General features: G+C 37.8%; 1 protein-coding gene across 11 annotated transcripts in view; it reads right to left on the reverse strand.

Moving 5' to 3' along the window:
* Window positions 1-1,088: 1,088 nt before the first annotated feature.
* Window positions 1,089-25,893, reverse strand: part of PANK1 (pantothenate kinase 1) — a 43,310-nt gene continuing 18,505 nt past the window's right edge. For 9 of the 11 annotated variants that reach the window (XM_059851594.1, XM_059851595.1, XM_059851597.1 and 6 more), the window contains 6 exons: window positions 19,472-19,824; window positions 10,206-10,459; window positions 8,491-8,667; window positions 7,968-8,091; window positions 3,171-3,296; window positions 1,089-2,573 (listed from right to left, as the gene is read on the reverse strand). In XM_059851594.1, the coding sequence (XP_059707577.1) occupies window positions 2,514-2,573; window positions 3,171-3,296; window positions 7,968-8,091; window positions 8,491-8,667; window positions 10,206-10,459; window positions 19,472-19,807 (1,077 nt within the window). In that variant the 5' untranslated portion in view covers window positions 19,808-19,824 and the 3' untranslated portion in view covers window positions 1,089-2,513. The remainder of the gene's footprint in view (window positions 2,574-3,170; window positions 3,297-7,967; window positions 8,092-8,490; window positions 8,668-10,205; window positions 10,460-19,471; window positions 19,825-25,893) is intronic. The other 2 variants (XM_059851587.1, XM_059851596.1) reach the window with 2 other exon arrangements.

Raw genomic sequence — 25,893 nt, forward strand, 5'->3', positions numbered from 1 at the left:
ATTTTCCACAACTCTCCATCCTAGTTAAGGTCTGCTAATATTTTTCCCAACCAGGTGTACTTATTTATGTAATATACAATTCAGAGTACTTTTTCTCATTCTTTTAACTCAGACATTCACCTACTAAACACTTTAAATTTCAAATCCACATTTTTAAGGTAAAGTTTTATTTTGTGTTTCTCTTAGAACTGGGATCAACTTACCTGACCTAGAATCTTAGGGCTAACTTCAGGGCTACCACAATTGTGATTTTTTTCTTTAACCACACAGTCTCAATTTGTGCATTTAAAGCATTTACATATTTCTCTGAATGGCTTGCTAGGGTTTTTTCAATGCGTGTGGGTTTTTTGGGTTTTGGGGTTTTTTTTTGGGTTTTGGGGTTTTTTTTTTTTGTTGGCTGGTGGGTTTTTTTTGGTTTTTTGGGTTTTTTTTGAGAAGAAGAGGATTTCAATCTTAAAAGAACAGCAGGTTTTTTGTATTTTTTACTTAACATTATTGTCTTCCTTCACAACTCCAAATGTGAGGAATGCAAGAACACCTAAGCGACAGACATTCCCATGTCAAATTCCCTGCAAAAACAAGCAATGGAGAGGAGGACAGGATCTTTCTCTGAAACCAGCAGTCACATGGCTGATGTCGTGCTTCCCTCTACCGGTTACCATAAGAAGAACAGTTACCTCTTAACATTCTAAAGTTTTCCTCAAAAAACCAAAACAGTGTACAAGTGAATCTTTATTTGAAGGCAAAACTTAGCCAATAACCTTGATCAAAATTTTCTTTTCTTTTCTTTATTTTAAAAAAAATAGAGGCACTGAGCAGAACCATCTGCACTTATCTCAAGCTCAATATTACAGAAAATATCAACTTCAACATGCTAGTATTATCTCATATTTTTGTTTACAGTCCTTTAAAGTCAATTTTAAGCAGGCAAAGGGCTTCAAAGACTAAAGCCTTGTTATGAAGAGTAAAAACATGTCAAGAACCAAATGATTATCATGGAAATAAGTAGCTGTGTACGTCACAAAAAAAAGTGTTATGTATGTCACATCATTGCTTTCAAGAAATGAATTGCACAGATACATTAAAACTGTCAAAACAGTAGTGGTCTTTATTTCCATCACACAAGTTCACACTTCAGTTAATATTACCATCTTTCAACATTCGGGAGATATGTAAGTTAATGACTTAAAAAAGTGAAATATACCCCCTTCCAAAAATATACTGAATTCTATACTGTCCCTCTGATGAGTCATTTACTTTATGTGACATCACATACAGTCCTGCAAGACAAAATAATTTATGAATTGTTTTTCAGCCTCTCATTTGTGAGCCCTCAAGGTGTCTAAGGAGACCAAGTTTACACATGCTCTGCAGCAACCCAAATACATGGATTTCAAAGGGATCTCAATTCAACTTGGGAAAACAAATCTAGAGAGGTCCACAAATCCAAAAAGGTAGAAAACACTGTATTGAAATAAACACCCAAATTTTAATGTCCTGGAGAGGAAGTTAACACTATAGAAAATACTATAGTCAATATTTTTCTAATTTTAGTAATTGGGCTTTTAATAATGCTGTTATCAGTTATTTTCAATTAAGAACAAGTTAAAACTTGCAGACTACAGAAAAATAATTGAAGACAATCTCCCTTTACCATCTAATAGCAAGTGTGAATATCATCTTTACTATAGAACTCTTCATGCTGATCAGAGAATTCATCAGTAGCAGATTTTCACTTTAGTGTCAATTGAATAATTAAAATTTTAGTTCACATCTTCTTTAAAATTTTTTATTATAAAGAAGAATCAGCCCTGCAAAACCAGCTGGCAGTCTCTTCCTGTTGCAATTCATGACCACTGAAAAATTACAATCTTAAACCTCCTGCTATTACGAAGCTTCCTCACAGTCCTTTGAAGAAATGCATTTAGCCACAGAATGATTTGCAAATTTTTTTTTTTTTTGGGGGGGAGGGGGGGTGGTGTGGGCAGAGAGATGTTAAAGTATCTCATCTAATGAGGAAAGGAAAGGCAAAAAAAATCAATTACTAGTTTTCACAGTAAAATGCATCAGCTTTGTAGTTTCATTTGAAACCAAGAAAAAATCATGAAACGTCATGAAAATAAGATAAATAAATCTCCTAGAGTGATTACTAAATGAAGTTAAAATTACCACACTAATCAGTAAACCCCAGAAGAAAAGCAGATGCGTCATATCACAGGTCCTACATTAAACAGTATCCATTTTTTAAAATAAATCCATAAAATCTGTATGTTTGGCCACTTTGCACATTTTCCCCTAAAAAATACAGTGTACAGAAAAAAAATCTCGTAATTCCCAGTATGAATTCTGAAGTATAAGGTCAAAACCCAGAAATTAAAGATCAGCTAAAAGGATTTTAAATTATTTACAAATCCAGCAGGTAGAACTACCATAATGGCTTCATTTCCATCCTTGTAGTGGCTTTCACTCTTACCCAGCAGCATCTGCAGTAGGAATCTCTTCAGACAGCTTCATCACTGATCATCTGTCATTTTAAGCATTTCTAGAAGAGCCCCAACAGCTCCAAAATAACCCTTTGAACAAAGGCAAAAGAAAATCAAAACCAATCAAATTCCAAAATAAGACATAACACGAACACAAAGTTATCAGTTTTGTTAAGGCAACTAAAAGAATGTCAGCCCTGCCAAATATTTGCTCTATCTAAAATATGATTTAATAAGATCATCCTTAGGTAGAAGAAAGGGCCTGATACTGGAAAAAGTCTTACATAGTTCTCCAAAATTATTAAAAAAAAAAAATTACAACACCATAATATTGATGCTGTACTGAGGCAGGGCAGTTTCCATTATGGATCTGTCCATCTGGTAGTCACCTCAAAATTATGCTTACAAAAATGAATTATAATTGAGGTTCCCTTATACCAGCCCACACAAATGAACATTGTTGCTATCAGGGTCAGACAGCAAATATGAGAAATGGGCAATGTTTAACAACACATACCACAAGATTAGTGATCAAACCAAGGAGGTAGAAAGTAGTATTTTCAAATGAATTTGTAAACTAAATAACATTTATGCAGAACTTTGCTTGTGCATTCAATTCAAAGCAATGGCATTTCTCCCCTTTCAAGTTCACCAAAAAAGAACAAGAAGTTCAACACATTTCCTTACCTCATGTTCCAAAAACAGAGCTTTTAGCTGTCCCTTGGACCAATAATCCATAGCATATGCTAGCACCTTCATAGAAATCATATTAATTCTGAGAAAGTTGCCAACAAACACCACCTTGTCGATATTCTGTAAAATTGAATTTGAAAAATATACCAGAAAAATTATATTCAGCTACATTATTTGCCTCATTTAACATGTACCTCTGCCTCTAGTACAAAGTTAAATGGGAATTTTAGGTTACATTTAAATACTTAAAACTGAGAAGTCAAAAAATATTTCAGTTACTGACTGCTAAGTTAGAGACATTGCAAGAGCAGGGAGGTGCAGAGTTTTATTCAAAAGAAAGTGAGAGGCTATTATCATAGATGATCAATATTTGTTTAAAATATTTAATACATATCACAACCTTCCCAACATTACTCAGATTATGAGCATTTGGTGGTGGTGCTTGTTTTTTTTAATTGTATATGGCTGCACTGAAGACATCTTTCTCCCCTTGCATGTTAAATGACGCAACTTTCCAGAGATCACTATGATTATTAAATCCAGATGGACAACATCTGAAGGGAATCTGAGAAGGATTACATTAGAGATGAGAAGGAGCATCTTTCATTATCTATTAGCAGGACTGTGACTCTATTTTCAAAAAGCAAGTGAAATGGGGACAACATAATAATACTTGATATATATGGCATTTTTTGTTTCAAAGCTCATTTGAACTCAGTTTTGACAGGAAATTAGAATTTTTTGAACCATCAGCACTAGGCTGCCAATGAGAAAGCCACAGACCGTCCTTACTTGTATGTATGCCACTGCAGTAAGCAGTGGTTCTGTGTGGTGTTTAAACAATGTCCCTAACTATCTTACCAAGCCCAGTTCTGCCTGTGATGCACAAAATTGCACTTGCGTTTTGCATTAAAGTAACCAGATGATGTTCACCACACACTAGAATTGGTCTAGATGATTCAGTGGGAGGCCACATCCTGGAGATAAAAGCTTTTACAGGAGTCCTGAAGAGCCCTAGGAATGCATCTTCAAGAGTCTTCTGCAGGAGTTTGCCAGAAAGGCTGCACAGCAGCTAGAATTAGCAAGGGCTACCCCTCTACATTGATCCAGCTCTATAAGGCCCAGCACTGGGCTCCGCAGCAATTCCTGTGCTACAGCCACAGCCATGGCATGTCCAGGACTGTGCCTGTGTCACAGCCCAGGGGACATCCTCACTGGAGCAGCCAGTGCTGCAGAGCCCATCCACAGAGCCCGCAGCTCATTCACGGCTGTGCGCGGACTGAGCAAGGGCCAGCCCTGACTGCCCTCAAACCAAACACAGCAACAAAACTCTACTGAAACCATTCCCTTCAGTCATCTATGCATCTCTCTCCTCAGACTCTGCCGTCACATCAGCATGCATTCATACTCAGGAATTTATGAATGAAAATAAGAACTTCTTAAATTTCAAAATGCTGCTATGGAACATGGCCAAGAGCACCCTGCATCCTTGGGTAAAGCAGTTTTGTCTCTGAAGCAACTTCTGACAAAGGAGGGACAAATACACAACTAATTAATTTTCTGTAGTGCCATAGCATAAAACTGATTAGAATCTACATTTCAATTTCACATGCATATGATTTTTTCTCAATATAAAAACAAAGCTATTGTTATCAGAAGCATTACCTAACACAGAGTATAAAAATCACTGCAAATTTTGAATCTAAAAGTACTAGTCATATCTACTAGAATAACAGTGTATACCAACATGCAAATTTCAATTTTGTTTCAAACATTCCTTGAGTTGACAAGATGAAAAACTGTATTAACAATATAAACTTTCCTAAATTTCTGATCTGAACTAAAAACAAGTTTAGCATTTTTCAGAAGTTGAAATGCTACTCTTAAGGGAGTCTTGTCAATTTACTTTTAAATTGTCCACTGCTGAAACTTTCAAAGCTTAAAGACAGAAATCTTAAACTGCTGAAGAGATGGTGGTGACATGCTTATTTAAGCCAATCAAATTGCAGCAACCTGGAAAAGACATGCACTCTTTCACTCTGTGGGGTCTTGTTAAATTCTTCAACTACCCTACAGCAGAAAGCTATAGTATAGCTTTAACATAGCATATTCACATTATTCACCAATATAATTGAATAGGGAAATTTATATCAATAACACAATAAAAAACCTGCATATATTTTTGCAAGGCAGCTTGTTCAGATGCAAACTTACATGTTCTGCGAGTAAGAAAAGTATAAACCAGGAGATCAGTGCTGTGCCTAGGACAGGCCATTTCAAAGGGTCTGTGGCCAAATGGTTCCAGACTATGGAATTTTTCCACCCCATTGCCAACTTTGTGCAAGCAAATTTGCTTTGAAGTTTTACAGAAAGAATATTCCATTTATTCCCCAGCCTCATTTTTTCCTGCACATATGCAAGTCATTTTCAACACAATATTAAAGCTGCAATCATTGGGAAAAACTCACCAAAAGTCATGCTTCAGGGCATAAATTGATTCTGTCAACCTAAAGGGGAGCTTTACCATAACCCTAATCTAATACATACCAGCTCCACAAAAGAATATCATATTCAACTGTTTATTTAGCTCTTATTTGAGGATTTGATTCATCAGGCCTGCTGTAAGTCAGAGCCATGTCTCCCAAAGGCAATTTAGGTGTCTAGATTATTTAGGAGAGTGATACCATTAGGTTTTTTTCCTCAAGAGCAAGCTATCTGAAGATTAGCTTACTTGAAATGATACTGCATGTTTTTCTTTTTAATAGTATGTAAAGCAACTAAATGAAGTTTTCATTCTCTAAAACTACAAAATCATTTACTCCAGATATTAGAGAAATTCTGCTTTGACACTGTGAAATGAAGAATATTTGACACATCAATTCACATTCCTCCACCAAATTCTATGGATCACATCAGTTTTTAAGAGGCCTGCCCCCAGAACAAAGATGGTAGGAACTTTTTCACAGTGACTCAGAAGCATTAGTTTCGTTAGCAGCCTGTCTCCTCCTCTGTGGTTCCCTGCTGCAACTCTCCATGCTTTGATAGCCCTGTACAATGCTGCTTGAACTCCATGCCACAAGGCAACACTGTAAAGAAGCTGAAAGCAAAGAGAACACTGAAAGAGAATCATCCTGACTGAAAGAGTCAAATTGCCAAGAAAAAAAAAAAAAAGGTAAGTCTGTAGCCACTTTTCACAATGAAGTAAGGTTATCAGTGGCATTTGATGGGGGCATACACTGCAACTTGTGCTGATCAGGTCCTCCAGAGAGGAATATGAGCAAAAAAACCCATAATAATGGCATACAAAATCTAAAGAAAATAAAAAATGAACCGCATAGCAGTGCTGAAGAGACTTTTATCCCATGATTGAGGAAAAAATGACAGATGAAGTTCAAATTTAAAAAGTGAAATGACACAACTGAAAGGGGGAAAGATACTTGATTATGCAGACACAATGATAGGGGCTCCTAATTAGCCACTTTTAAGATGATACCATGGAGGGACTGTTGATGATTTCCTAGAAATGAGTTCCATGCTCACAAAAATGAAAAATTATGAACTGTTAGTAAAGGAGTTCTGAACACAAAATTTATCCATATGCCAAAATTTATCCATAAATTCATTGAGCAACAACACTCTGAATATCATATGAAAGTCTGATAATTCAATCTTAAAATTACAACCATAAAAAGATTAGAAAGACAAAAGAAAGCAGTGCATTAAAGAGTGTCTTTTTTTAGGTAAGGAGACTAAGTATTAGGACCTTTTGTCTTGGAAAGACCAAGAGGGAGAAGTATCAAAGGTTGATTAAAAATCAAATCAAAACCCACACCTACAAAAAGCACTAATGATTAATTATTTACTATTTCTGATAAAGCCATAAGCTAGATGGGACCCAATTAAATTATTAGATGGCAGTTTGGTGAGTTCCTTGGGTTTGTTTTGTTCAATTTTTCTGGCTCTGTGTGTTGTTGATTAAAAATATAAAAGTGGCAGCAATTTTTTCTACCAACAGAATGCTGTGTGGCTAAAACACCTACATATTAAAAAAAAATATATAAATTCATTAACTGCTCAGAGCAGATGAAAGGTATTAGTTACTACATAATGGTAAAGGATGAAATCTCCAGATAAAAGCAAGGGCCTGAATGTTTTACTTTGTGGTAGGGTTTGTGTTTGGTTTTGGTTTTTTTTTAACTGCTGGAAGCTGTAGTGTATGGATGGAACAATCCATCCCTATTTATCATACCTAATGAAAAGAATATAATAAGCATCAGATAGGAGCCTCAGGAAGGAAAATGAACTGCATTTTCTTTTTTCTGACACAATGCAATGGAACTTGCATCTATCCAAACATGTAACACAACTTCAACCCATCCTGCTATGGAAATAATCCAAGCAAAATAGTATTCAAAATGAATTCCATTTTGCTATAGTAAAACCTATAAATAACTACAAACTAACAGAGTAATAATTAGTATTAAAACATATTAATATCTATGTATTACAGCTTGAGAAGAAGAGAACATTCCAGGTTGAAACTCAATGCCTCAAAGAGATCTTTATAGACAATTTTTATCCCCTCTTCTGCAGCTTTGAAGCTTGTATAGCCTTATGCTTTGCATCAAAGCATACACATAACAAGCCACAAGAGTTATGACATGACATTAAATATATGCATATTTACCAAGGCCAGTGACACAACTACTATGTCAGCAATTTGCATTTTTGCATCCTGATAATCTCACTATGTTGTTTCTAAAGATTTTAAGCTCATGGTAAATAACTTACCTCGTTCAGTGCACACATGCGAGCAATAGAACCTATGTTGTTGGTGATGGTAACCAAAGTAGCTCTGGCCAAGTCCTCTTTACTGATGGAATCTCTCTTTTCTTTACTCATCATATGACCAAAGCTGTGTGAGGAAGACCATGTCTTTTAACATGAGATATTCAGGAGTGATGAAAGTCCTAGAAATTTTTACCAATTAGCAAGCTTTGCTTGGATTTGATAACCATTCATTTGTGACAGATTTGAAATGTAAAAAGGGATCTCATTAGAAAGGCAGAACAATGAGTAAGGACACTTCCAAAATAACTGTAATTTAAATGGAAGCAAACTGTATCAGGCATTACTTACACCTGTTTAAAAAAAAGAGCAAGAAGTAGATGAGAGATCTAAGGACAAACCTCATGACACACGGAGTGACATTTCCACATGGACCCAGTGCATAGTCCAGGGATGATGCACTCAGTTTAGCATGCACAGGAAGTTTCTCAGGGGACTGCTTACAAACAGCCCAATTAACACACACCTTGAGGCTACAGCAGACCCCTGAAGGCCAAAGCGCTCATAGTCTCCTCCATAGATATCCTTCACCAGTTTATCCACGTTGGTGCTGTCTCCTTTCGCAGCCATTTCCAGCGCTTCTTCAAATGTCTCGCAGCCAGTGAGCAAACAGCACAGGCCCAGGAACGTTCCTCCTCCAAGGCTGCAAAAGCACAGTCCCTTCAGCCCAGCAGCTTGAACCAGCTTTCACCACAACCCTTCAGAGTGCCATTTGCAACATGCTGCACACAGGTGCCAACTGCATCTCACAACCCCTCCCTCGAGGAGCGAACACGGACACTCTGCGCTGAGTTCCTATTTAACACAAGTGTGATCTTAACCAAACCAGCCTTGAGTCTTTAATCCTTGCATAGGAGAATTGTACTAAAGGGTTAGCTAAGAATAAGGTCCACCCCAACACCTCAGATACCACTTTGCTATCTGTAGCACTCTAACAAGTTTTCTGCACAAGAATAATTAACCAGCAGAGCACTCAAATGACTGAGGAAAGATTGAACAGTGAACAAAGGTAAATCTATGAGGGCTGGCAGCCAAGACAGACCTTGTCCCCCTAGCCAATGGCAGAAAGCATTCTGGTTGGCTGCTTTTCAAAGCAAGCCCAGCATCAGCCCTGAATGATCTTTCTCTGCAAGAACTCTGAGCAAGGAGCAGCCACTTGAATATTTTGTAAAGGCTCAAGTACAATATTTACTGACTACATAAATTTAGCAGGGACTATTTAACTGTGTACAACATGTTGCTAACCCAAAAAAGCTCTTCTTTGAACTCTTCAGTCTTACAGACATGACCTTCAACTTACTAATCTCTACATCCTTCCTCATTCTTTCTTGGCCATTGACAAAGCTTATTTGCAGTGACTGCAGTCACAGCGACTGAAGCCACTGAAAACAAGGGGATCAGTGAGACACCACACTTGTACTTCATGAAAAAAGCACAGGAGGTCACATAGGAGCATTATTTAGTCCGTGCTCTTGGATTATTGGGCTTTTCAGAACACATCTCACAGAACTGTAGTATACTCAGTATTTGAACAGCAGAAACCTCTGCACACCAGCCACAAGACAGTATCGATTCCATCACCTATAACAAGTCAACAACACACTGCAGTCATGTTTTTCTTTCCACAGTGGAAAGGATTAGAAGCATGTCTACCAAAGATGCCAAAATATCTGTGCTTGAAAAAGCCCCAGAACTGCAAGAAATCCAATGCCTCCAACTGAACTTGTATCCATCTGTACTGCAGATAGAGAAATGGCTCACGGCTACCACTGTGGCAAGGGTATGCCCTAGGTAAGGCAATAGAAGATACATAACCATGTCATGTGCAGTATACAGGAGAAACTTTGATATGTATCATTTACCAAAAAGCAGGGGAGAGAAGACTCATTTGCTGGGACAGTTTTATTTTGGTAATACACAGCAAGAGATGGGAAATAGGTAAGAACATCAACAAGAGACTAAGGCAGGTCTAAAGTTGAAAAGATCAACGATTTCCCTGACATAGATTCTCTCTCTGAAGGTATCCTAGGATATTTTCAGCCTTGCTACAGGTAGGCTTTTAAAAGAAACGAGAAAACATGCACAATTTGGAGCTGTAGCTACTGATCACATTCTCTAATTCTACCTGTTCAGTTGTGAAGGAGAAAAGAAAACAATTTAAAAAAACAAAAGTAAATTTACCTGGATCCTGTAACTCTTTTATAATTGTCCTTAGAATACACAGCTAGGATGCTGACCCCTGAGCCTATGTTAACCAGCAGCATAGGATATGGATTATCAAGGCAGTAAGGCTTTTTCTGGCACTGTTCAGGATCTGTAGGATTTTCAAAATAATAGCACTCTGGTTGGCCATTGAAACCAACAGAATCAACATAAAGGAGGCCCTGGATCAAACAGTCCAATTCATCCAGTTTATAGAGCTGTAGATCAGCCATCTGTAAAAGAATAACAAGAAATTAAGAAACACACATTTCCTAGCAAAACACAACACTAAGAAGGACAAAAGGTTCCACTGAAGCACTTTGATCACTTTAATAGTAACACATTATGCTATTTAAGCAGTACAAAGATCTAAGCACAAAGTCTGAAATAAAAATTCACTATCTGCCTGACAACAGGTACCTCCAAAAACAACGATGTGCTACACAGTAATGCCATCTAGTTCCTTTGAATTTGAGACATTCCGGGCTCTGCAAGCAGGAAATATTTCTCTTTCTTCGTATTCTGATGCAATAAACATCTTCCCCCTCATTCCCAGACCAAGAGGAGCTGTGCTCTGCAGCTTTTGAGCGGTATCAGACATATGCCTACACAGCAGCATTCCTCAGGATGCAAAGTACTTTAGCTCAATCCAATCACATTTCTCAGCAATTTAATAAAATTTCCAACAGAAGAATGAAGATGTTCATGTTATGTAAACGCATTAAATATACAGTGGATTTTTTTTTTGTACATATCACTAGTTATTCTGGTTAATTTTTAAATTACAATGAGCACTTTAAAATGCCACATGAAAAAGAGAGGCATAGCCCTTTTTTTTGTAAAAAAACATACAAAAAATCCAAATAAAAAGGTTTTCAGGCCCATGCTCCCATCAGAACATAACTTAAAGAGAAGGCAGATAACCAGTAACAAAAGCTAACAAAGACATTCCCTCTGAGATCTTGCAGGTCACTATGACTGTACTTCAACAGACATGTCTACTTGCCACAGCATTCTATTCACTAGAATTATAAATAACATCCCTTTCTCAAAACAGGATACACTAACCAACTGTAGAAACCTTCCTTTCCATTGTTAGGTAGAGGAGAGGGCAAAAAAACCCAGTAAAGATGCCCATCCAAATCCTGAGGTCATTTTCATCCTCATGCATGCAAAGCAGGTCATGCCCAACTCTACTTTCTAGCAAAAAAAAAAAAAAAAAAAAAAAAAAAAAAAAAAAAAAAAAAAAAAAGGCAGGAGAGTATAATGGAGTTATACAGTACACAGCTGGTTCTTCAGCATTTGCATACTGCAGGATGTTTTAATAACAGCTAATGGAGAAGATTTACATGAGTAGCTATGTGCTATTTTTAATTCTGGAAGCTATATTAAGTCACTATAAAGAGGGAAGATATTTCTGTGGAACAGCCATGGTCAATAGGTTACATTCTTTTAAGCTATTTAAATCTCCCCTATTAAGACTTTGCTCTACTTGTACACAGCTCTAGCTTGCCCTAAGTGAAAGCCATCCCACTCTTTGGGTCTGTCCTTTTGTTTTACTTGCCAGTCCTCAAATTCTGTAACCAGGGAAAAGAAATAAGAACAAAAAGACCCCAAACCAGCAGTCTCAAAGACCTCAATATAGATCCAGTTATTCATAAGACAACTGAGAGAGGTGGAAATAATTCCCTCTTATTTCTATCTTTCTTCCTGCAACTTCTGCAATCCCCTCTTTTTTTTTTGGTTACCACATCACTACACCAATTAAAACTATAGACATGCAGCATAAAAGACTTGAACCATTTAGCTAGCAAATAGAATATGCATAATTAATGAGAAAAAGTTTTTCAAGAAATGTTACAAAATTCTTAAGGGTACTCTGCAAATATCTTGGTTTTAATAAATTTCTAACTACTAGACCAAGAGGGAAAGCTCCAAGATATACACAAGACAAGGTACAATGCAAGGTATCAACATAATAAATCCTTCAGGCACTGTTTATCACAATGAACATTGCATGGAGTCCCCTAAGTCATCCCTCCTTACAGGATTTATTCAGTTCAACAAACATTGCACATACCTGGATGACACAAGGAAATACTCTGTACTACCCATGATCTTTCCCTAGGTTATGTGCTGTACAGTGTCAGTTTCCTCACCTTGGTGTGTAGGTTGGATGCAGCATGAGCAAACACGATCCAACACATGCACAAATGTGCAGTGAACCAGGAGCTGTTGTACAGACGAGTCATTAGCAGGTTTATGGCCCCTACTGTCCAAACCCAAATACCCAGCCACAAGCTGCATTTGTCTGGTCCATTCTACATTTTTACAAACAGGTAAGCACCAGTCAGAGACCTTGCAAGACACAAACAAGTAATACAAATCAAAGAACACTTCTGACACCAGTACAAAACCACAGATAAATCCCTTGATTCTACGCTCTCCAGTCACCTCACCAACTCTGTAAGAATAGAACAAGAGAAACTAATCAGGTTTTTTCTCAAGCACTACACAAAAAGCTTTTATTCGGTCCAGCCCTCCATGTATAAAAGACACACTAAAATTTGTTCTGCTTTTTATAGCTCTGTGCTATATTTAACAGTTGATATACTGTAAGCAGAGTCCTATTACTGCTTTCTTTTATGTATGATATTCACAGAAGACTGAAAAACTATTTTCCTGTGTCATTGCAACAGTCTGGTTTTGATTTTTGGAATAATCAACACAGGCATCAGTATTCTATGTCAATCCACCTTTCTTCAGAGAACCAAAAGCTCTGCAGCCACCAGACACCCGAGGCTCCAAAAAGCTGACTGAGCCAACAGTGTTCTTATTTCTAAACAGAAATTAGGGCAAAGTTTCAAGAAATGTAGTAACCCAGTCTTGTACAAGAAGGCACAATCGAGCCACAGTCACAATTCAGTCCCTTTCCCTGCATACACAACTGTGTATTTGCTCACAATGTCTCAAAGCACCAAAACTGCACTCAGAATAGAGGCACCTGTAACCATTGTAACTAATTTACAAGTAGGCAAATATTTCTTCCTGCTGCCATAACCTGACCTACCACACTCTACTCACCCTCAACTTTTAGCTGTTCAAAACTTTTCTCTTTAGAGGAACCAAAATTTATGTGCAAATATGGATAACAAAAATGGAAGCTGTGTCTAGAAGCACATTTTAATTGGACATTTTTCCTACATTTACAAAATGCATTTGCAGATATTTTCCAGCCCTTTTCAATTCCTAACGTGAAGACAGACGGCAAAATGGTCAGCTTACCCTACTCTGCACTATTGTAACTATATTTAGCACAGTGCCTCTCTAGAGGTTATGTCAGAAAGTTGTGCTATGAGAAGAATAACTGCAGAACAAAGTAGTATACAGGACCCTGGAGGGAAAATTTATGATGATTACAGAGGAACCACATGGAAATTTTCTTAAAGAATAATTTTTCAGCATTATAGCCAGACTGTAGCTATTCCTCTATTTATAAGACTGCTTTTTAAATACTGGGGAAGGGAACAAAACACTTTAGACCTCGAGAAACCTTTCAGGACCATCAAAAGGAGTGATTTAGTACTTCAACCATGCTTGCAAGCAGATGCAACATACCAAGAGAAAATAGCCAACATTTCCCCCTATGACCTTAGCATCACACTCCTGAAACACAGCTGATTTAATGATACAAAAAATCTGTTGCTACTGTGTACAGATGCTATTCCAAGAAAAATCAAAGACCATCTCTTGTACTCTTGCAAGAAGTGCTGGGAAATTGTGTTACCTGATGAAATTTAGATTTGGATTTCTTTGTTGTTTGCCTTGTTTTTTTGTTTTTTTTTTTAATAGTATAATAGCATAGCCTTTAAAAAAAAATCTGTATTCAAGTACCAAGCAGTATAAAAAGAAAAAAAATGGTACCAGCTTGTCTGTGCTTTCAAATCTGGAAGCATATGTGTCAAAGACTTGGGTCCCATTTGTTTCTTATTATGGGTGAGCAAATACATCCACTTCAGCAAGGTGAACATGAAACAGCCCAGTCCTCTAGAAGTGAGCTGAGAGCAGCCATGACATACATGCTCTGGGGTTGAAGTCTAATGAATCACCATTGGTGTGCAGACATAGTTTCAATTTTCAGCTCATGAAATATTTCACCCACTTCTGCTGTATTCTGGTGAACACAGCAAAGTATGAACCTAGATGCAGTTGCAAGTTCATTTTTCGCTTAGACTTTCAATGAGAAATATGATATTTTTTCTGTAAAAAAAAAAACTGTTAGGAACATAGCATCTGGCAAGTTTTTAATTATCAATTACAACAGCTTCATTTACTATGTCACTGTGGCTTTTAGTCTGCTGGGCATTGCTCCAGTTTTTATTTCTTAGAATAGCTTATAATCTAGCTTTTCCTTCCATCTCCTCTACTTTCACAAAGACTTTGCTTTCTTTATATTTTGACTATCTTCACTTCAAACCCCAACCAGGCTACTTTTATGGAGCTGAAAATAACTATTCACATTCAAACAACACAAAGTCTAATGCAAAAAACCCTGCAATTCCAACATTCACTGAGGCAGAAGATTCACTCTGTATCAGCTTTGGGCAAAAAAAGCACTCATCAGAAATTCTGTGCAGAGCTCTACTCCCTTGCACAGGAGCCCTAAGGATCTCTCCTCTCTCTTGGCAGGGAAGAGATGCACATTGTTTCTCCCATTCCCTCTGAAGAGGTTACTTTACCCATTCTCTGGATGCCTCTTTCAACTCCAGCCCAGCCCCTACAGCCTGAACAGCTGCCTACAGCCTCCTCAACAAGAAGATTTTTGAGTCTCACACTAACTGTGAAAGGGTTACGCAGCTTACTCATCCTACAACACAGGACCGTGAGTTTATTTGTTTTAAGATGAACACAGTCTATAAGTCATCCTCAGGCATTCAGCTCATACCACAAAGTCAAGCCTTAGAATTAGCTAATAACTGGCACAAGAAAATCACTCTCCAACAGCCAAACTCACTTTTAAATCATTTTCCTTTACAGGAAAATGAGTTTGAGTCTGTGTTGGTAAAGAGATTTCCTTCTTCCCCTGTCCCAAATGATCCTGATTAAGTGATTGGGCATTTTTAGCACAGATGCTGCTCCCACTGAAGACAGCAATAAAATTTCTATTAAGACAAGGCAGGTTCTGCAGGTGTCTGTTCAGGAAAGAAATACAGAGATCCCACCTTTGAGCCACTGCAATCAACAGAAATTTTATAATAGAGCAGGTTTTAATCAAAAGTCTTACTAGTCCTTCCTCCCCTCATCCTGCCCATCCTTTACATTTAGTTGCTTTACAAAACTGAGTGGCAGCCTAAAAATTTATTCCTCATTACATTAAGAGCAAACTTCTGTGCAAGTAATGTGTCTGTGCTATCATGGAGGAGTCACAGAGCACAGAGAGATTTGTCTCACAAGCAAGTCTAAATACTCCTTAGTTTCACAGAAGTGGTTACTTGAGCATTTACAGAATATGTGAAGTGACATAGCTGGGGAAAGGAGGAAGGATTATCAGAATTAGGTTGCAGATTCATCCATGCCTTAACACCACTGTTACCTGAAAATAAAGACTGCCAGCTATAAAGACCATTCAGAGTCATGCAGAGAGGAGGTTAAAAAAACCCCAAAAAATGCAAGAAGAAAACCCCTAGGCTGGAAGCAGTCCTTTTGGTGAATTACTTACTGATGGTCTTTTCAATGAACATTAAGTATAACCATATGGTTGGTAAAATTATTTCTGTGGTCTAGTTTAATGAATAGAGTCCATTTTCCTACTTCTAGGGTAAGCACTCAGTTCTTCAGAATGAATCACAGGATTTGCCAAGCTACTGATTGACAAAAGATCTGGCATGCTGCCAGCAATCAGCAAGCAGACCATGGAGACTCCTTCAAGAATCCACCTCTCCAACACTGCAGATCATATGAAGGAGGTGAAAAAACTAAACCTAGGTAGCTTTGTAGATTTATTTACCTTTATATAGAAAAATAAACAGTCTTAAGGTAAACAGAATATGTCTCACCATTGTATGTTATTTTTTAATACACAAAAGCAACAGAGATGTCTAGATCAAACCTATTTAACTTATTTAGGGATTCAAAACCAGACGAAGGAACAGAGACAAATAACACCAGGGTATTTGCCTCTCCATTTTAAGGAGAAAAAGCTTCTATAAACTTAGAAAGCTTTCTTCCTTGGGATTTGAATGTTGTTTTGCAATGTATTGGATCTTTTGTCCTAAATCTATGCAATCTTGCAGTCACATTGAGAAATACTATGAAAAGACAAGTAACTTAAAAGCATATACAAAGGAAAATAAAGGGCCAGAACAAAAGCATGTTAGCTAGATCAAATGAATTTACTAACACTTAGCCAGATTTTTTTAATTAAAATAACAACATTCACAAACATACCTTAGTTTTTCCACACTACTCCTAAGTAGCAAATAGCATATAAGGCATTTTAGAATACTGAAACCTGCAGCAGCAAGATTTAGACTTGGCACATATTCTCTACTTCTAGAGGTGAATTAGTGGTCAAATACCTGAAACAGGTATTTCAGAACTTTCACAGAGCAGTCTTGAAGCTGTTGTCCAGTGTCAATTAATACACAGCAGAACCCACAGATAGCCAGCTGCTGTTACCATGGCTAATGAAGTGGGACAATTTAAGAGCCAGTACCCAGAACACGCTGCCCTTTGAGAGAGATTAAGCAAGCAAACCTCCATGTAATGGATAATATTCTGCTTCTGTAATTCTCTAAGGATATTAGAGTTTGAGCCAAGAAACACTTGCTATGAAGGAAGCTATGGAACTGGATAGCTGTAAGAGGTGCCCAAAGCACTCACTTTAGTGGAAGTGCACTTCACTGATAACTTTATGCCAGAAAACTCCCCAGACAGCCTTTACAGGGTTTGTCTTAAACTACCTACAAGTGTATGGTTGTGTTTGCAGGGGTCCCAGGATGAGGGAAGAGATGAAGATCTGACTCCATGTTTCAGAAGGCTTGATTTATTATTTTATGATATATATTATATTAAAACTATACTAAAAGAATTGAAAAAAGGATTTCATCACAAGGCTTGCAAGCAAAGGAGAAGTGGAATTAAAATAAAAGCTCCTGACTCTCAGAGAGTCCGAGCCAGCTGTGATTGGCCATTAATTAGAAACAACCAACATGGACCAATCAAAGATGCACCTGTTGCATTCCACAGCAGCAGACAATCATTGTTTACATTTTGTTCCTGAGGCCTCTCAGCTTCTCAGGAGAAAAAATCCTAAGGAAAGATTTTTCATAAAACATGTCTGTGACACAAGTGTTGTAGCACACAGGATGTTAGCAACACTGGAGAGGTGTGGAATTTCATGCCTAAGTCAACCAGTCATTTGCTATGTGGCCTCGTATTTGTGTTCAATAGTTGGCAAAACAGTTCCAACTCCTCCAGCCATGGCTTCCCCTGCTATATTGACTATATTGCAGCTGAGATGAGACTGATCCCTCACCATGGATTGCATATTTACAGCCTGTAAGGCCAAAGCTCCAGAGAGAAATGATCAGCTGTGACAGCCACCATGTAACCTCCAGTTCAGTTCTACAGCTGTGGGAGCAAGGGACATGAACTTCCTTACTAAGCAACTGTAGCTGTTATTAAATGATGCAGGAAGAATGAATTTGGAGACTGACCATTCCAAGGGGATAGTCTGCCTCTTCAGAAGGTCCTGAAGTGACCTCCCATTGTCACTAAAGAATGTGGCCTGAATCATTCCCATGACATAAGATACTCAAAAACACCTCAACTGAGGCCACACTGACTAGAACTAAAACTCACCTCCTACTGTGGTGCCAACATCCTTAAACACAAGGCAAACAAGTTTTTGAGGACTTAATCATCAGTAGACTCTAACTTGTAAGGGACTTGCAGTAAGCCTAAACAACAAGGAATCTTGCAGTAGTAGTGGACTACTACACCAATTCAGAAATTTGATAATCCTTCCTTGGACATGGAAACAGTCTAATATTCACTGAAAGTGACTGCAAAGCAGCCTAACAGTTGGAATTCATGTTGAGCTCTTAGAGCATTCTTTATCTCACTTAGAATCCTGGTCATATGGTATGTGAGGATATTGAAGATGGGAGGGTATTTACAGAGAAAGAACCCTCTTGTAAAGCAGGAATGGATGCTTGGGAGTTAAAAATGAAGCACAAAGACCCAAGGACTGCAGTCAACAGCAGCTGGTGATTCAGTATGAGGCCTCCCTGGACTGAAGCACAGACAGAAAAGCAGCTGTAACCTGCCATACCCAGTAGCCATCCCTCTCCCTCAAGATCAGGTCAAAAGTTAGGGACACAAGTGCCAGACCCACCACTCAAGTAAATAATTCACATTAGTCTTAGTGACACTGTTCTGGGACAATCAGATTATTCTCTTTTTCACAGAAAATAAATAAAGATATGTCCCAATGTAGACAGATGCACAACAGACAACTGCCTCCTGAATGCTTTTTCTCTTCAACACGGTTTGTACAACAGCTTCTGCACCACAACCAATTTTTGAAAAATACTCTAGTGCAAAACTTCACATTTACATCAGCTTCTGGAGTTCCCTGCAAAGGCTATTTTTAAATCTTTGGGGATCTGAGACCTACTCATCTCACGAATTGCCTTTCTTTAAATGGCACACTCACAGAATTGAAATCAAAAGCTCACTGGTATTATTATGTTCCCACACACTGTCTCTCCCCCATGCTCCAAGAGTCTTCCAGACTCTTGACTTCAGTCTGTTTGAAGGCTAATACAAAGGGAAGGGAACCTGAATCAAATCTCCAGCTTGTATGGTTTGATATCTGGTTTCCAATAGATAACCAGTTTGCAAGTACCTGTAGTGTCAGGCTTCTAGGTTGTCATAACATACCCTCAGTTTTTTCTGAAGCATCTGATCATCACAGCCGTAGTCTAAAAAACTCCACCTTTACTAAAATATCCTGCATAGCAATACTTCAGTAGAATACCCAGCAAGTAGAATACCCTTCCCTCTCCGCTCCGTGTTCTCAGCAATGTCACCAATTAACAAAATGTGAATTGATTCTGTTGCTCCTAATCAGTTAGGATGGACTAAAAAAAAGTTATTTTCCCAGCAAGTTTTAGTAGATGGGCTCTCATGATGTTTTTCCAAAGTGCCTCCCACTGAACCCATGAGAACTGTTCACGTACCGTTCTAAAGTCTTCCTCAAACTTGTAAGCACCACCTCCCGTGGCACAGAGCGTAGTGTGCAAACTGGAGAAGTTCTTTTCACTCCCCATCTGTATGAACCTGTGCATGGCACAGCTGGGAAAGCGGATGAAGTGCAGGTTTCCTTTGCGTCCACACATAGTCAAATTTTTCAGTTCCAGGTGGACATCACGAATGCCAGTTTTACCATAGGCTGTATTGGAGGTCAAGTATTTCCTAATGCTTTTCAGGTTTTCCACCTCCTCCTGCTCCTCCTCTGCAGTAATGTCCTTAGGTTCAAAGTAGACCAGTTTAACCAACGTTCCACCGATATCCATTCCAAACCATGGGAATGCTAAGAACAAGGGGTTTGGGGAGGAAAAAAGAGAACGTCACTATAAATACACAGGGTAGACAAATCACTTAAATCATTTGCTGAATGACAATTCAGTGCAGTCACAGTAACAGTATCTATTCCTGAGAACTGGGAGTCATGTCCAATTCATATGCTTTAAATACATCTCTAGGTTAAGCCTTCATAAAGCCTCAGTTAAGAAAAAGAAAAAGGAAAATCTCAAAATATTCTTGTCTGAAGAAGCAGACTTTAATAAAATGAAAACATTTTTTCCCAGGAAATCATTTTACTCTTCAGTCACCATCTCTTGACAGAGCACATTTACTGTATTTCACCCAATCAGCACCAATGAGTGAGAAATGAAATGAAATTGTATTTTACCCAATTGGCTCCAATTCTGCTAAGAATTAAGGAGACCAGGAGGAAGAAGAAACAACTAAACAAACAGGAGAAGGAGATTGCTCAAGTCATATTCCCACTGTGTAACATCTACAATTGCCTTTCCAAGCTCAGTCAGAATTTCCACTGTCACAAGGCTGTGTCTGAAGAGGAGCAATACAGAGCTCCCATTATGCTGGAGGCCTTCAGTCTCCAACCCACCAGAACCAGCAGCTCTGTTGGACTGCAACACTTGTATATAGTAGCCAAAAGTGAGCTGGCTTATGTTCAGTGTTTACCACTGACAGACCTGTCCTTTGAGTGTAGACTCCCTTTGCTGGTTAGTCTATCACATAATTATATAAGAAATGCCACTATCTGCTTCTCAGCTTGCCACAGCTGGCCTTGGTCCTCCAAAACCTTTGTTTTGTTAATAGCAGGAGAAAATGACTATGGAGAACACCCAGCAGAAGACAGTAACTGAATCAAGCTGGTCTACCTGTTCCACTAATATATATATATATATATATATATATATATATATATATATATATATATATATGCATACCTTTTAAATAGTAAGCCAGGTAACTTTATGAAAGAATAAGAATTGAGAATACAAAATCTCTACACAGGCACTGCAGATGGAGGGAGCTAGCAATGTTTCTTAGAAAAATTAAATTCAAAGTACTGAGTATATGATTAACATCTAAGACACACTTCTAAAATAGCAGTCACACAGTCACCTTCCTGCTTTTCAGGGAGAATCAGGTGGACTTGCTTGAAAAATGATTCTACCAACTAGGGCATCCCAACTTAGTGTTATTACAAACTTGAAACCATAAATACCATATGCATAGCTGATTTTTCTGCCAGTGAAGCTAAAAATAAACAACTTGGGGCAAACACTTTAATAAGCATAGGAGATACTTACCACACTGTCCTTACTCATGTGATCACAGATCACAATTAAGTTACTCATCTTCAGGCTGAAAGAGGCTTAGTCTTTTTTTCTTACCCTAAGTGTCTCAGCATCAGCTGGCTGAATAATTTGAAAGTCTAAATTCTCCAATTTTTAATATGCTCTCCCTGCCCAAACCAATCCTTAAATGTCAGACATTTAAAACAGTTATTTCACTTCATTACTGTATGCCAAGAAATTGAATCATCAGTTTCTCCTCCCAGTTCCCCATGGACAAGGCAGGCATAATGCATAAACTCCAATGAAGTAGCTGTTATCTGTTGTAAGGTCTCATTTTTTTCCCATGCTATGCAAGCTGCACAAAGACAGTGAAATTAAGTCTAGTTTGAGTCTCATGTATCATGCTATGCAGATACATGACAGTTCCCTGAAACTGGAAGAATTCAAAACAAATGTGTTTAAAACAGGCTTTATTTAAAGAAGAAAAATATGTTATAGACTAACCTGCAACTCAAACACTTGGGAAAGTACAAGGTAAATATTTATGTGAAAGCTGTCTCATCCACACTGCACAACATTGCAATGCAGTGGAGCTCAGGCTGCCAATTCCATTAGTGACTTACACAAATCTTTAATAAAGCTAGTGAGAAGTTTAATTACCTGTCCCACAGGAACAGTAAGTCTCCTCCTCAGATGTATCTTAACTATGCATGCAGGAAGTTTCATTGTAAAAGCAGCATAGTGGGACTATGCAATAAAGAACCAACCTGTAGCTAAGTATAAGGCATTTTCCACCAGTTTTCATTAAGGGCATAAAACCTGCAACACTCTACCTGCATCAACATTTGTTTGAAAGCCATAGTACAGACTTCATCTTTAAAAGAGGCAAGTTGTGCTCTGTCTTCCTATCAAACACGAGCCCAGCAATAAAAGTGTTAAAGTAAGCACTAACAGCTGAGAGTTGTTCATAAATGACTGCCAAGACATTTCACTTTACATCTTAACATTTTAAAGAGTTATAACCAAGTAATTCACAAAGAATAAGTACTGTAGAAAACAATTATGAAGTTTCTTCAACTCTGCATAATTCTTGGGATAGCTATGCATAATGCTTGCATTTATAAAGTGAGCAGAAATACCAGGACACTTTTTTTTTTAGTTTACTCTGTGAATCTAAGTTCCTTTCATTTTGTTGTGAGCCAAATGGACTGCTGCAGAAAGAAAGGAACTTTGCTTTCAGAACACCAGCAGTTTTCTTCAGCACAAATAAAGAGCCCAAGATCAGACAACAAAACCAGATATTTTAGTTATGCAGAAAAACAGCTTAGTTTTCTTCTCAACTTCTAACACCAGCTTTCTGTTGGAATAACTTGCAATAATTCAACAACAATCTTGACTGGTTGACCAACGGGAATTAAACTAAGTCTCAAAGTTTCTAAAAAGTCACACTGAAATTGATATAACTTCTGCACAACTGGAGTGAAAGTAGAAACACTTCTGTATTCCAGTGATTACTTTAACATGTATCCATTGTATCTTTTGTTACTATCAGTATGTTCCAAATCAAAATGCACCACTGACCCACCATCAGCTCTTTTCCATATCTATATACAATTCATCTCAACTGGTACCTATACACTTCAACCTTCCTGGTGCCACTGAATGTGGTGCTAATGGAAGTGTGCACACAGACTGAAGGTGCTCCTGGGGTTTGCTGCCTCTGTGAATACAGAATAAAATAATTCAGAGGCCATCAAAATTAACAGAGCCTGCCCAATACTACAATCAGTGGGTATGAAAGAAAAGTGTTTGTATTGATAAGTTTTCCACAGACTTGAGGGAAAATGGGGAGAAAACGAGGAGAATTGTAGAGGAGGTAGGTTGTTTTTTTTTTTGGGGGGGGGGGGGGGGGGGGGCAGGATGGAGGTATGCAGTTTTTGAGGTTTTCTGTTGGTTTGCTTTAAACTGGAAGCTGGAAGTCCAGCACTTCATTGATGACCTGAATAAGTGTCCCTGAATTATGAAAAGACAGGAAAGCAAGGAAGGGGAAAGTAAAATCCATCCCACCTACATCTCAGGCTGATCACAGTTAGTCAAAACTGTGTGATTTACTGTGAGTAGTAAAGACACCAGATATGTTGCAGAAATATTCTCACAATGTAAAAAAATGCACTTCTAAATTAAAATTGTCTGATAAGGCTAATGAGCTGATTTCTCTCTTTCCAGGAGGTATGCAACATACCTATTGGATCTGTTGAATCTATAACTGGGGCAAAACCAGAACTATTCTACTGCATTGCTACACAGCAGTAAGTAAAAAAAAAAAAACCACTGTAAAATCTAGTTTTATGTCTTACAAAACCAATACAGAAAGCATCAAGATGCATCACGTGTTTGTAGAAGTCTAGCATAAATCAAAGACTCTACTTATCTAGTTAAAAAAATAATTCTCTTTATGTTAATAAACTGTGCCAACTACTTAGTGGTTTCTTATCGTGAGATAAAAATCTGTACTAGTCCAAAATTTAGCTGCAGAAGCATGTGACAATGCAAACAGAAGGTATCTACAGCATTGCATAAGTAGGTAATCTGATGCACACCAACAGCTGTGTATCTGGGGCAAAGGTTCACTCACGAGAAATTCCATGATACATTTTACCTAGTTTCTGCATTAACTCTGGAGTATCAGGCTATTCCTACAAGGCATTATTATACTCAGATTTCAACACCTCGTATTTTTAAAAGTTAACACATAATGTAATGAGGGTATGTGGAAAGTAATTTTTAAATCACAACATACTCCTCAAAGACAAGAGCTCAGGAGAAGCAAGAATGAGAGGGAACTCCTGGGTCATCAAGTAACATTTACCCCGTTAAAGAAGATAACCAAGAGTAATCCTTTTCATACCTTTAACCAACCACCACATAAGGTTAGCTGAATCTTTTTGCTCCTCAACATTCAGAAAGAGATTGTACTTGAATCCTGCTGGTTAGAACATTCTTCTCTCTACCTGAGCCCTGGATTTATTCCTGACCAGTTTGCAGCAGTTCCTTCTTCTGCCAAAACTGTTTCAACTTATACATCTCCCTTACAATACCTGTATTTCCTCAAGGACAGACACAATATTTCAATTTTTTTATCAATAATTTGAATGATGGTATCAATACTCTGATATCTTAGTCATAAGTATCTCAGATGAAATATCTTAGTTTCAGTTGCTTTTCCTTCTGAACACACATATGTTAAAATCCTATTACTTCAATTACATTTCATTTGCATTGTTTGACACTTTGATGATCCTGTGTTAATTGCGTCCAGAAGAGGTGAGAGAGCCAAAAACAGTAACGGGAAAAAAAAATCAAAACAACATGCACATAACATGACATAGTATTCTTACAGCTTCTGAAAGCTGATTTTTATTAAAAAAAATAAAGCTATAAGAGCTTACACAAATTTTTCAATTACTTCTTCCTGTTTTACACAGTTATAAAAAATAAAATGGAAGCATCTTTTGTTCTTTGAACAAAACTAGAATAGGTAGCTCAAAAAAGGTATTATATCTGCTTACTAATTAAAGTTTCCTCAAACCTTAAAAAGCTAGAGCTAAATCATGCACACATATCAGGTGAAGCTTTCCAGTTCATCCTCAGTAGCAGGGGCATATTGAATGTCTTCCTCCTCATCAGAAGAACAGATAAAACCTAAAAGTTACAACCAACCCCACAAGGAGCTCAAACCCAAAAGGAGAGAGCTTTTTGTTAAAAAGGTGTGACCATCCACACAAATGTAGTTATATTACCACAAACTGATTTGAAAAAGAAAACTGAAAGCCTAATATCCCTGACAACCCATCTAGTTAAACGAAGGAAGAAAAGAAAGCCAAGACAGGATTCCCAGCAGAGGCTGTACCAAGAGTCCTCTCTCACTGCAGGCTTATCAGCAAAGCACACTGGTATCATGGGGAATCTTCCCTTCTGAGAGGGGAAAAAGACTTGTGAACATAGAATTCTACCTTACTTTGTTAGAAAGTAGAAACAATCAAGAAAATAAGGGTTTAAAGGAATAACTGCTGCAGAAAGATGGGTGTCATTTGTTGAAATATTGGGAAATGCCAATTAGCTCATTAACTTCACCACCACACAAAGCAAACTCTACAATCAATACTGTTCTCACATGCCATGTGGCAACTGCACTTCATTTTGCAATCTGTCCTTAAGAAAAGAACAAACATCTGCAAAGGTCAGGATTAAAAGCACCAAACAAACCAGTAAAATGGTAATGTGTAGTATTCACTAGAGGAGGATGCAGTGGAAAGGCATGCAGTACCAGGACAATTTGCCATCATTATTGCCTGTATGACTTATACTAATTTTCAAACCTTTTATTGTACAAAATATACCATATATATTAAAAAGCATACCAGTAAGCATTAATGCATTTTAATCAGAAAATAAATTGCCCACAAAATAGTTCTATGAAGCACTTCCCTCAGCTGCTGTTTTCAATAAAGCCTCATTTCACTAAAACTCCACACCTGAAGATTCAGTTGTTATACATCTTGGGCAATATAGTCAGTCACCTATGCTTTTTACTTTGATGGGCTCTTTTTTCCCCTCAAGATGGGATGGAAATTCCAAAGCCCTCAGTCTTTCTTAATCAAGTGATTACATGAATTCCTAAAAGCTTTATTCTTTGCTTCAAAATAGTTTTTACTCTTATGGAGAGTTTGATATGCAAGTGCTGACTCTCCTTAGTTACACCAAATCAA

This window comes from Haemorhous mexicanus, chromosome 7 (assembly GCF_027477595.1).
Source record: "Haemorhous mexicanus isolate bHaeMex1 chromosome 7, bHaeMex1.pri, whole genome shotgun sequence".
Lineage (NCBI taxonomy): Eukaryota > Metazoa > Chordata > Aves > Passeriformes > Fringillidae > Haemorhous > Haemorhous mexicanus.